The following is a 12747-nucleotide window of genomic DNA, read 5'->3' on the forward strand; positions in this document are numbered from 1 at the left end:
GAGGGAGATGCCTACTCACCTGTCCTGGGAAATGCTCTTGAGAGCTGAGTCAGTGTTTGCAAAAACAGAAAAGGCCAAAAACTATTCCGACGGCTGGCAAAGCAATTCCATCACGCCAGTTCCTGAGTCCCTGCTAGAACCATGTCATCAACATAGTGAGCACAAGACTCAGGTTGTCAGTTAAGAGGGCCAGTCACCTGAATGCAGTGAAAAGGGATTCTTGCACTCTTATCTCTAAAGGCAAATTTGTAACTGGGCTGTGATCTAGCCTTGCTTGAGTCACAGTTACAGCAGTTTGGGTGTTTCGGTCCTCGGAGACAAGCGCAGCTGCCAATCCTGCTGAAGTGTCCAACGGCACAAGGAGAAGGTAATGACTGGGATTCAGTGCACTGACGACACCAGCCGGTATCGGGGAAATGTCTCGACTCCGTGGTTGTCTGTGAGGCTACCAGAACAGGCAATGGAAGCACCTCAGTGGTTTCAGTTTTCCTTTTTATCACTGCATATTTCCATAGCAAGCCAGTACTTCTGTTAATATATTTAGAATGGTATTGATATTCAGCTCCTGATGTTTTTAAAGTGTAGCTCACAATACTTGTATCAGTTTTTCCTTTACCCCTGGCTTTGAATGCACTGTCGAAGCAGGGTCACTGCTTTGTGGTGCACTGCCCTTACCCTGTGAACCAGCCCTCTGGCACAGCTCTGCAGGGTACAGACTCAAATCTGGCTAGAATGTTGCCAGGCTCAGTCGGAGACTGCAATCTCTAACATTCGTATAAAAGTACTAAAAAAACACATGCATGGAACAAATGACTGCTGTCCTACAGATTTTCACCAAATGCCTTAGTTTCTGGCCTCTGTAGGTCACAGTTCACCTGGAGCGAAAGGCTCCGATTGGGAATTGGTGAGAGGCGGAGCGAGTGGAGTTCTGCGTGTGTTCCTCCCAGACTCCAGCGGACAGCTCACTCGCTTCATTGTATGAGCTGCTCTGGCTGTGGTTGGGATGGCCGGGGATCTTCAGACAGGAGCCCTGTGTGAGCCCCCAGTCCAGGGGAGCAGACTGAAGCAGAAGGGACAGAAGATCCAGGAGAGGGGCCAGTGGGCAAACAAGTGGGAGTTCATCTTGGCTGTTGCTGGATCCATTGTTGGGCTGGCAAACATGTGGAGGTTCCCCTACCTGTGCTACAAAAACGGAGGAGGTGAATTATACTGTCTTATTTCTTAGCTATCCATGTGAATATGTACATTTTTAAATTAGATTATGTAGGGCATCCTGTTTTTTAAATCTGCTGTATTTTCCAAACACTCATTCCCCTTCATTGCCATGGAAAACTGGCCTGTATTTTGCACCAGAACTGCATATGCAGAGAATCTGTCCAAAGTAACAACTGGAGCAGTGTGACAGGGGTATTAATGTGTAAACTGCTGCACTATCTGCTTGGCGTGGCTGTGTTTGTCTGTATGATAAACATTTGAACTCTGAGAGCATATTGGATCTGGGGACACAGGGGTGAAGGTATCTCCCTCAGAGAATTAGGAAACCAGCTCCTTTACCACTTGTTGAAAAGTCTAGTTTTCATATTACTCAAACAAAACATACAAACAATATGTAACAATAAAAAATGTCTTGAAATTTTTAATTGCATTTCATTTGTCATTTATGGCATTATTTCTTTCTTCCACTAGTGCTTAACTGTTGTGATTCATTCATAAAGTCAATCATTCATTACATAATTAAGTTCTAGCTACAGTACATTTCAAACATGAGGGAGGTACAGCTCTGTGGTCATGGGTTCAGTTCCAGACCTGAGGTGCTACCGGAGTGGCATTTGTATGTTCTCCCCATGCTCACATGGGTTCCCTCTGGATACTCCAGTCTCCTCCCATAGTCCAAAACATACTGGTAGGTTAACTTGTTCTTGGGGAAATTGGCACTGGTGTGAGTGTGTTTGTGTCTGTGTGCGCCATGCGATGGACTGGCGTTCCATCCAGGGTGTATCCTGCCTCGTGTCCGTTTCTTGCTGGGACAGGCTCCGGTACGCTCTGTGAGTCTGGACTGGATGAGGCAGCTACAAAATTAATGGATGGATGTTTTGAATAATATGAAGTTCTTGAAATAGGCGAAAAGGGGCAGTTAAAGTCATATCAAAACTAGAATTATTTATTTTCACTTTCCTTCGCACAGGCGCTTTCTTCATTCCCTACGTCCTGTTCCTGTTTACCTGTGGGATCCCCCTGTTCCTGCTGGAGACGGCTATGGGGCAGTACACCAGCCAGGGAATTATTACTTGCTGGAGGAAGACCTGCCCCCTGTTTGAAGGTAAATAAACCCCACAACCCAGGAGACAGGTAACTGCAGAGCTATTGGAGTACTGCAGTCCTTAATTGATTCCCACGTGTTGCTCTTGTTCGGAGCACTAGAACTATGAAACAAGACATTTACACAACCTAAAAGTACTGCAGGAAGACTCAGGAGTCTTTCCTGTTTTGCAGGGCTGCCTAGCTCTAGATACTGGATAATCCAATGGCCATGTTAGCCGTGTCCTTTTGTTATTTCTTCATAAAACTGCTACAGCTCACTGTTCCTTTCCCACCCTTGTCTTTCTGCAGGTGTAGGCTATGCCAGTCAAGTGATTATAACTTATGCCACCATCTATTACATCATCATCCTGGCCTGGGCCTTCTTCTACCTGTTCTCCTCCTTCAGCTCTGAGCTGCCCTGGGCCAGCTGCAGAAACACCTGGAACACAGGTATGGAGCTCACAGTGTTTCACAGCAGGAACAGTATACATAAAAGCACCAAAACCAGCCAACTTGTACATTTTACGGTACAACAGGTGCCAATAGCTGTGACTCCCCTTGTGTTTCCTCCCACCCCTCTCTACCTCCTGCAGACTCCTGCCTGGAGCTGGAGAACAGAAGCAACTCCTCCAACGCCTCTCTTCCTGGAAACACTACCACTCCCGTGATGGAGTTCTGGGAGTAAGTTGCACCTGGTCTCAGTATCAGTCCCAAGCCGTTCTGACAAATTCCAGATCCTAGTGTCGCGCTGTGTCCCGGTGCCTGCAGGAGGAGGGTGCTGGCTATCTCCGGTGGGATTGATGAGGTGGGCAGCCTGAGATGGGAGCTGGCCCTGTGTCTCCTGCTGTCCTGGGTCATCTGCTATTTCTGTGTGTGGAAGGGAGTGAAGTCCACTGGGAAGGTGAGGGGGTGCATGTATTAACGGGGCTGTGGTTGGAGCAGATGTTTAAGTTGGTACAGCAGGGTGAGCAGCAGTTTTAAAGACAGCCCAGGGGAACCACAATTGTGTTTCATTGTGTGTTTGTAGTGCATGAATCTCTCGGCTGGGAATTGTACATGAACAACGCTGTCCTGTACTTTTTTATAACTGTGTTCAAAGTGGAGCTGAAAAAGTTCAGATGTTTCTGATCGAGGCTGTTTTACGATTGAGCCCTGCCCCCTCAGGTGGTGTACTTCACAGCCACTTTCCCCTATGTGATGCTGGTGGTGCTGCTGGCCCGAGGACTCACCCTGCCTGGAGCCATTGGGGGCATCATCTTCTACCTCTACCCTGACCCAGCCCGGCTCGCCGACCCACAGGTAACTTCCTGGGACAGACCAAGCAGCAAAAAGAAGTGACATATGGCATGATTTTCACGTGATCAATCACACGCAGCTGTAACACAGTAACTGAGTTTGATTTAATCACTTGGCGCAGCACATGATGATGCTACAGAGTGTCTGTAATACCACAGTGTGTGCCTCCAACTGCTTGATTCATGGGCTAAAAATACTATTTATCTGTTAGGTGTGGATGGACGCAGGCACACAGATCTTCTTCTCCTACGGCATTTCACTGGGCATTCTAAAGACCCTCAGCAGCTATAACAGATACAACAATGACTGCTACAGGTGAGTGCCACAGGTCGCCTGGGTCATCGTCCTGTGGGCTGTGGTAGCAGTCTGACATGTAACTAATAAAAGCTGATCTCTTCTCACAGGGACACTTTCTGGTTGTGCCTCCTGAACAGTGGAACCAGTTTCGTCTTCGGTTTTGCCATCTTCTCGGTGCTGGGCTTCATGGCCCAGGAGCAGGGGGTGGACATCTCGGAGGTGGCTGAGTCTGGTGAGGATCCTTCGTCCAAGCTCTCCACAGCCAAAACTGCAAGTCCTTGTGTGTCACTAAGACTGGGACTTCATATTTGAGAACGGGAGGTTAGAGAAGAGGGGGGGCTGTTTAACCCATCTGGCCACTTTATTAATGTGGATTCTAAATAATGTCAGTAAATAGTCTTCCACAATTTGGTTAGTTTGCCCTAAACAGCAGAAGCTCTGTAAAAAGTGACCCCAATGTCCTGTCCTCACTCCAGTCTTTGCCCCTTGTCCTAGTTTACAACGTTCATCTCGATGTGTTTGCTTGTTAATTCCTATAACAGAGCAGTGGGATCTGAAGTGTCAAAACTCGGTTAGGCCACCAGAGTGCAGCATAATGACACTCTAGAAACATGGAGAAAAATGGATCACCCAAACATGCACAAGGTTATCAGGGGAACCAGCTTCCAAACATGTGAAAGCCTAACCCAGTTTTGATGCTTCTTGTCTGACTGCCCTTGCAGTTCCCTAAATCAGATTCTTGAATGACAGTGTTCCTCTGTAACATGGAGAGAGGGCTGCCTCTATTTAAGGGCGTTACACTCATTTTCCAGTCCCACAATTATCCTGGATGCTGTTTCCTAAATTCTTTGTAGAGCAGCAATATTTTGTCTTTTAGTCCAGTCTGTGCAGTTCAGTACCCAAATCCAAATGCAGTACTGGGATCCTGACATTATAATTTTGTGACCTTGTAACACTTTCTGCTCAAGCAGTCTGGGTCCATCTGTTGAACAAGCCCGTCTTGTGTCCCGCTTGCCTGCACAGGGCCCGGCCTGGCCTTCATCGTGTACCCGCGAGCGCTGGCGCTGATGCCCCTCCCGCAGCTGTGGAGCGTCTGCTTCTTCCTGACGGTCATCGCGCTGGGCGTGGGCAGTCAGGTCAGACAGCAGCCATCCAGTGGTCTGCAGGGAAGAGTGCCCCCCGCTGCGGCAGCAACACCCCTTCTCGTCCTCTGTTGGGCCCTAAAACCCTCTTAACTGCCGAACTAAGCTTATTGTCTTCAGCATTGAAACCTCATCCAATTTATCAGTTAATTTATCAGTAACATAAAGAGGCTTGAACAAGCTGCTACCATGTATAGTGCTTCTCCAGCACTAAAACTGCACATCCTGACACGAGGGGCAGGGCCTGCTGTTTCAGTACAAGAGTGAACCCGGGTGTGCCTCCCAAAGACTGCTGAACTCCAGTTACAGTTCGAAATACCTTTTAGAGAAGAATCTTAACAAAAATGCTCCTCAGTGGACTTTTGTTTTCCAGAGAACAGATTAAATATGCTGAAATTCAGTGAACTCTGTGAAATTCAAGTATGAGCTCAACAGGAAACATGAACTTTAAAAACTGAGTCCTGTGATTCCTGTCCCTCGTGAGCCTGACCTCCCTGATGATTCCTGCAGTTTGTGCACCTGGAAACGATGGCAGCGGGGCTCATGGACCTGTTCCCCGGGGTGCTGCGGAGAGGGCACGGGCGCCAGCTGCTCCTGCTGCTGCTCTGCGGGGCCTGCTTCCTGCTGGGCCTGCTCATGGTCACTGAGGTCAGAGGGCGCCGCAGCGCGTTCTTGCTACCTGCACAAATGTGACATTAAAAAAACTAATCATTTTTGACACCTGAAGAAGGCTCCACAGCCGAAACTGAACTACTGTAAAAAAGAAAATGACAACTATTTTGTGTTTTTGCATCACACAATTCCAAATCTTAAAAACCCAACTTCACACTCCTGGAATTCTGTCACAGAGGTGCTTCCTCCATGCTGATACTCTTCTGCTCTCTCTCCACAGGGTGGCTTGTATCTCTTCCAGATCTTCGATTTTTACAGCTGCAGTGGCTTCGTCCTCCTTTTTATCTCTGTCTGTCAGTCTCTGGCTATTGGCTGGGTGTATGGTGCGTACCAAGCTTGTAATTTCAGGGGCCATGAGGTCTCTGCCACACTCCTCTAGATCCATGACACAGGTTTCCATGACAGATTCGGCAGATCTCAGACAAAATTAGCCTGCAGGTTTCTGTACATTTGGAGAAGAGTATGTTTTGAAATCTTGCATCAGTGATCCTTGTGCTTTGCCACACTCAGACCATCAGCTTCTGTCCTGTCCAAGTGGCCCAGCCATGATGTCAGTGTATTTGTCTGCTGCAGGTGCTGACCGTCTCTATGACAACATTGAGGACATGATTGGCTATCGGCCCAGGCCTCTGATTAAGTACTGCTGGCTCTACATCACCCCGGTCGTCTGCACAGTGAGTGTCCCTAGTGGAGCGTAGAGCTGCACAGAGCTCCTGCACCTTTCTCTCCCCTCTCCCCTCTGCACAGAGCTCCTGTCTCTCAACTGTACTCTCTGCAGAGCTCCTGTCTCACACCTGTCCCATCTGCACAGAGCTCCTATCTCACACCTATCCTCTGTGAACAGAGCTCCTATCTCACACCTGTCCTCTCTGCACAGAGCTCCTGTCTCACACCTGTTCACTGTGCGCAGAGCTCCTGTCTCACACCTGTCCCCTCTATACGGAGATCCTGTCTCACACCTATCGTCTCTGTCCCCAGGGTACCTTTATCTTCTCCCTGGTGAAGTACACACCCCTGAAGTTCAACAACTCCTATGTGTACCCAGACTGGGGGTACGCCCTGGGCTGGCTGCTGGCCCTTTCCTCCATGCTCAGCATCCCACTGTGGACGGTTTATAAACTCCGGCAAATTCCCGGGACACTGCACCAGGTCTGCCATCTCCCTTCCTTCTTGTTCATGTCACACTGCAAATGAATACTAGGTTCATTCTTTAACTGCATTGCCACTTTTTTAATGAGGACCACCCCAAAGTTAAGCAGGTGCTTTACATCTCATCACTAGGCTGATGCAGTAGATTGATTATTTCATGAGGATCTTGCATTTTCAGACCAAAATAAAATTGCTGACTACTTAGATTAAAAAAATATTTAAAACATTAAAAGTGACTAAATGTTTACAAAAACCAAAAAAATCGAAGTACTTTCTATGACCCAGTCTTCAATTTACAGTTCTTGTTCAGCCCAGCATCATGCTGTAACCTGGGTCTGGTAGAGTATTTCTCTGAGATCTGTCACTGCCTACCTCAGTTTTATAAGTCCAGACTGCAGCCTGAGGACGCAGGAAAATGGTCTGACAATCTGTAACTCCTCTGGTATTGTCTTGCTCTTCCCTCCCCAGAGGCTTGTCTTGCTCTGCCGCCCAGCAGACGACCTTCCCAGGGAGCAGAAGCCCCCGGACAGCTGCCCTTTGAACTCTGAACCCTGGCCTCTTAAAGAAAAGGAGGAAACTGAGTAGGTGTAGCAGCTGCGTCCACTGAGACTTGTGTCACTGCGGGGCGACACAGGCTGTTACCCCACTGTAAACACACAGCTGCAGGGCAGCATCATCGGCCTCAGCTCTGGGGAACCACAGAACTTCCTGGCTTCAGCCCGCCTGGAACTTTCCTTTAGATAACCGATCTGGTCTTTGGACTGAAGAACATGAACGTGTCGCCCCAGGCAGAGAAAGAGCTCACGGCTACTATGTTTTGAAATGCATCTGTCTATTAAAGTACATTTGACCTGAAAACCTGGCCTCTTGAAGCAGAGTCTGAACTCCTCTAATGTTTAAAATGAACTGGAACAGATTCTGACCATTTTGATTGTAAAAGACCGTCTGTGTTTGGTCATCTTATTAAAAAGTACTCTGCAGTATGGAGCAAAGCCTAGGCGTGTGCAGTATTTACTCTCCTCCAGCACATGTTGACATTTCAGTAAATTATTCACACACAGTGCACTGGAGCCCTTTTGCAAAGTAAGTAAATTTGTTTAAGACACTGAGATACCCCTTTGTCCTTCTAGTTCAGGGGTGTGCAGTCCTGGTCTTGGAAGGCCAGGGTGCAGGTTTCTTAGATGTCGGCAAACTGCAGCACCCGAATACTTGGAGAAGCTGATAAATTACTTCCATTAATCTGATGAGGAGCTGGAATTAAAAACGTCCACACGCCAGCTCTCAGGATTCAGGACTGCCCAGCCCTGCTCTGGAATTTTTTTTCTGCTGGAAATGCAAGTGAGCAATAAACAAAAACTCACAAATCCTACTGGATTGTAGCTCTCAAACACCAGTGTTGGCGAGCTCACATATATTGAGACGTAGATGAAAAATGAACTAGTGCAATAACAGGAAATACACGGGGACACAGAAATGACTCGTTCAAGAGTCCCTGGAAATTTACCCTCACTAAATTCCACCTGCTGTTCAGACCAGCAGAGCAATGCATCCCAGCTCTCTGGTAGTTAATGGTCAATAAACATTCCTGTTGGCCAGAAGATGCCAAGAGGCCTGTGAATTTATTGCAGGTTTTCCACCCTCAGGTCTGCTGCCCATAAGAGACATCACAACTGGAGCACTTTATTGCTCCCAGCCCTGAGTGTCACAAGAGCTGCAGAGCTCAGAGTGGACACCTGGCTGTAGCTCATCTCGCAGCATGACTGAAAAAAGACAAATTAAAAGAAAAACAGCCAGAAATTCCTTCTCTTCTAAAGCTGCCTGTATTCTAACAGAGGCAGGGACATTTAGTCACAGGCTATCAGAAGAACAATTGCAGCTCCCCCACAACATGAAATTTCTGCACTGAAACATAACAGCTAGGATTATTATTGTCAAAGAGACAATGAACAATGCATCTCTTGTTTTCCTTTTGGGCAGTGAAACAGCTGTGTGGAGAATGGCTTTGCCACAATTGTTATTACAATTGTCTGTGCTTTTACTCAGTCTTGCCAATCTTTTTTAAGCACCAAAGACTACCCCTCCATGCCTTTTCAGTAGCAGCAGTGTTCCCAGAGGCTCACGGAGAGACAGAGCCTAACCTGTCTGGCACAAGGTGGAAGGTGGGACCACAATCTGGAGAGGACACTACTGTACTTCATCAGGGGCCACACAGGCAGTACAGGGGGCATTAATCTGGACAGCATGTCTTTGGACTGTGGGAGGAAAACATGAGGATGCAGGAAGGACATGTAAACTCCATACAGAAGGTACTTCAGCTAGAATTGAGCCCAGACCCAAGAGCTACGAGACTGACAGCCTCTCTAACTGCCTTGTCAGCATTCTGCCCCACCAAACACTAACAGCCCTTACTTTCACCTCTGGACAAGCAGTAGGCTACCCCACAATACAGGAACAACATGGGCCACTTCCTACCAGTTTTCCCCTCTGCAAATCCAGCCCAACACACCTCCATCTCTTTGATTGTTTGCCATTCATACTGACTGCATGCCTGCCTAACCAGTGGTCCAGCTCCAGCTTCTAACTGGACCTTCCTGGAAACACAGGAAGCTAGAGCTTAGCAACTGTGGGGTTTAATACACAGGACGAGGACGAAGATATCACATACGATTGAGGCAAATGCTTCCTTTATGGTCCTTCAGTCAAGTTCTTAGGCCATTAAATTGATTTCTCTTAGAAGAAGAACCAGCTGTTTCTATGGAGTTGGAAAACGTTTATCCTTGGACTCTTTCAAACAGGAAGTCTGAAAGCAACAAGTCATCTGAAACTGGACACTATAAATACCTGAGATTCTCCTCAGCAGAGCACTGAGGACACCTCTCTGAGGAGGACAGCACACAGCACATCGCACCAGGACACTGACAGCTCAGGTGAGAACAGCGCCACACTCATGGGCATCCAGCTGTGTGCCAATCCAGCAAGGCCAAGAAGGAACTGCTGCTCCACAGCTCTCAGATCTCATCTGCACTTGAAACCTAACTCCTCATCACATTCAAGCTAAGAAATGTTTCTTGATTTTTTTCTTGCTCAATCAAACGTCTCCTGTTTTTGTTCCGTAACTTGCTTAGAAGAATTTAACAGGAGAGGGGTTTGTATTTTATTTGCAGCCATAAAATAGTTTCTTTAAATTTAGGAAAAAAGTTTCAGCCCCAGTTTTTTCTTATGTGGAGACAGCATCTCTAAAAGCTGAAACTACAGGCACAGTGCAGCCTCTCCACTATGCCCAGATTTAGGATGATGGGTTCATGTCTGTTATAAATAAATCAAGGACGTTTAACATTCCAATAGGCCAGCGGACAACAAAGGTTTAGAAATGGGGTGGCTGGTTTGGAGATTTACTGTTGCAGGGTTAGCTAATTTGTTAGTGACTGGTACAAAAGCAGCTCTTATTATTATATCACTGCTGAAAAAGTAATTATATTCCTGCTTTAAAAGCTGTCCTCTGATTCAGTTATTGCTGACAGGTCTCTTGTGTGTCACACACTTTGACTTCAGTGCCTGTGTCTCTCGCACACTGCAGGGCACCAGAATGTTGCACAGCAAGGTGATTGGCTGCCTGCTGGGGGTGTGTGTGCTGGCCATGCTGGCTAAGCAGACGGAAGGCTTCCTCAGCTTCATCAGCCCTAGTGACATGAGGAGGATGATGGTAAGGTCCGGAGTAGAGAGAGGGAGACAGACTGAGAGTCTCCCCTCTGTGCCATACAAGTTGTTGTGTTGTACTACATACAGGAAGAACTTTGTGTATGAATGAGTGTTTGTGATGCATTTATCTTTATATGCATAGGCTGGATGTGTTGGAGGCATCTATGTTAGGATAAACACAACAATGAATTTGTTTAAAAGTATTTTGACATTTACTATGTTTTTACAAACTGGAGCTGAATCACACTTCAGTATGTCCATAAAATCTAAAATGGCTCTAAAATGCTTTGGCAATACTTGTAATTTATTCCAGCCAAAAAAGGTCTTCTGAATTCAAATCGGAACTCAAGAGAGAAAAGCTAGGAAAGAAACAAATATGTAATTCACAAAAGAATGCTCAACCAGAAAACCACAGGAGATCAACTGTTTACCTTTTCTTCCATTCAGCTCCTGAGTCCCTCTTAACTCATCTGCAGGTCTTTGTGGATATGTGTATCTCAGTGCGCCTGTGGAGGCTCACCTGAGTTTCAAGTCTGGGGTCTTGAGAGTCTTCGGGTCTGAGAGAGACAAACAGACAAACCAGAGCAGCCCAGTTCAGAAACACTGCTCTGCCTCCCAGTACAAGCAGGGTTCTCACCAGCTGAATACAGCAGTCTTCCTCATCAAGGATCTGTTCCTGCAGTGCTTTTGTTACCATGAGCCCCTGCTCAATCCAGTTACCATTAACACAACTCAAGTCAAAACACTGACAGAGATGCATGAAGGAAATCTCCTGCTCACCTATTTTCCCCTTTTAACACCTGCTGTGTCACACGCCCTCCTCAACAGGAGCAGGAGAAAGTGAAGGCAGGCAAGAAATCCGTGGACTTAGAGCCGAGATCTGAGGAGAGGGAGTTCGGGAAGTTGGCCAGCACGGAGTGGAATGTCAAGGATGACGCAGTCCAGGTAGGATGAGCCCCAGTCTGGCCGTACCAGGGGTCAGGAAGCCTAGGATCTTGCAGGCCATACTAATCATGGGGGTTCTAACTCAAATAATTGATTGACACTAAGTTGTTTAATTGGCCTTTCTGCTGCAGAATGTTTACATAATTAATGTTTATTTGGAAAACATGACCCGCAATGGAATGAAGGAGGTTGCTTTGCCTACACCAGTTATATGCTGAGCAGAAAGACAGGCCATCACCGGTGAGGTAACACAGAGATGATAAGGTAACTCACTTGAAATGTGATGAAAGAGATAAGGTGCATTCCATGAAGTTCTCAGGAAAGAGATGGAGCTTGGGATTAAACGAGGTCTCTTTTTATGGAATTAACTAGATGAGAGATAATACTCTATTAATCCCGTAGGGAAATTGATGACTTGATAAACTATTCATATTAAGTCTCAGTACAGGAATCCATTCTAACACATGAAGCTTTAGTGGGGTAAAGTCAGCTGTCTACTGCTCCTCTTTGTCCACTTGCCCACGCCTCTCCCTGTCTGTGCCTGCAGGAGCCCCTGGAGATCGGGGTGCGGCTGACCCACCAGCGGCTGAACAAGCTCGCTCCTGCCCTGGGGGAGATCCTCCAGGAAATGCTGGAGGAGGGACAGCAAGGTGAGGCAAGGCAGGCTGGCATACACTGGTCTAACACAGGTCTTTCCATATGCAGCCTGCCAACAGCACAGTCTATGAAAACAGCAGAAGAACCGTTAACTGACATGCAATTACTATACTAATAAATCTGTACAGTATATCCATAACACCTAAAAGTTATATAATCGTAAAAACAACAATAATAAACAATGTTATTTTATACATTGCCTTTAAAGGTTGTATAGTACTTTAAAGTAAGAAAAAATTACAAGAGGAGTTAACAGAATTAGCACAATTAAAAATAAGGGTTTGAATGCAGTAGAAGATACAAGGGGTAGACACAGACACCAATTAAATAAAAGCTTTTCATAATACTTTGCAAATACTTTTATGACAAATTTACAAAATCACATTGCTCTACTCATCCGTCCGTGTTCTTCTGCTTTTCAGTGGCCGAGTGAGGAGACGCCCAGCAGCTCTGATTTAAAGCAACTGGAAGTCGTTCTAATATTCCTAAAGCATGTCCACAGATACACTTTACCTCTTTACCATGCTTAATAAAACTGAATTGACCATTTAAAAGATTCCTTTCTCATGTTATTCTTTATTAAAGCAAT

At 46.5% G+C, this 12747-nt stretch overlaps 2 protein-coding genes across 2 annotated transcripts; both read left to right on the forward strand.

Annotated features, from left to right (window-relative positions):
- Positions 1-884: 884 nt before the first annotated feature.
- On the forward strand, positions 885-7849 carry slc6a11a (solute carrier family 6 member 11a). Its single transcript, XM_006628601.3, has 14 exons — positions 885-1199; positions 2186-2320; positions 2611-2751; positions 2895-2982; positions 3070-3202; positions 3466-3600; positions 3809-3912; positions 4002-4126; positions 4918-5030; positions 5547-5684; positions 5929-6031; positions 6282-6382; positions 6687-6857; positions 7326-7849. The coding sequence occupies exons 1-14, from the start codon at positions 1004-1006 to the stop codon at positions 7440-7442; spliced, it is 1800 nt and encodes a 599-aa protein (XP_006628664.2). The 5' UTR covers positions 885-1003; the 3' UTR covers positions 7443-7849.
- A 1814-nt stretch (positions 7850-9663) lies between these two features.
- On the forward strand, positions 9664-12714 carry mlnl (motilin-like). The gene is made up of 5 exons (XM_069190449.1): positions 9664-9784; positions 10435-10560; positions 11385-11501; positions 12049-12151; positions 12581-12714. The coding sequence occupies exons 2-5, from the start codon at positions 10444-10446 to the stop codon at positions 12589-12591; spliced, it is 348 nt and encodes a 115-aa protein (XP_069046550.1). The 5' UTR covers positions 9664-9784; positions 10435-10443; the 3' UTR covers positions 12592-12714.
- The last annotated feature ends 33 nt before the right edge of the window (positions 12715-12747 follow it).

This window comes from Lepisosteus oculatus, chromosome 5 (assembly GCF_040954835.1).
Source record: "Lepisosteus oculatus isolate fLepOcu1 chromosome 5, fLepOcu1.hap2, whole genome shotgun sequence".
NCBI lineage: Eukaryota > Metazoa > Chordata > Actinopteri > Semionotiformes > Lepisosteidae > Lepisosteus > Lepisosteus oculatus.

What these genes read in the sequence shown, in the direction of transcription:
- mlnl (XM_069190449.1), top strand. Translation starts at nt 10,444, where the DNA reads ATGTTGCACAGCAAGGTGATTGGCTGCCTGCTGGGGGTGTGTGTGCTG. An exon ending in GTGACATGAGGAGGATGATG is followed by an intron (nt 10,561 to 11,384) that starts GTAAGGTCCGGA and finishes CCTCCTCAACAG; the next exon opens with GAGCAGGAGAAAGTGAAGGC. An exon ending in TCAAGGATGACGCAGTCCAG is followed by an intron (nt 11,502 to 12,048) that starts GTAGGATGAGCC and finishes CTGTGCCTGCAG; the next exon opens with GAGCCCCTGGAGATCGGGGT.
- slc6a11a (XM_006628601.3), top strand. Translation starts at nt 1,004, where the DNA reads ATGGCCGGGGATCTTCAGACAGGAGCCCTGTGTGAGCCCCCAGTCCAG. An exon ending in GACCTGCCCCCTGTTTGAAG is followed by an intron (nt 2,321 to 2,610) that starts GTAAATAAACCC and finishes GTCTTTCTGCAG; the next exon opens with GTGTAGGCTATGCCAGTCAA. An exon ending in GAGTGAAGTCCACTGGGAAG is followed by an intron (nt 3,203 to 3,465) that starts GTGAGGGGGTGC and finishes CTGCCCCCTCAG; the next exon opens with GTGGTGTACTTCACAGCCAC.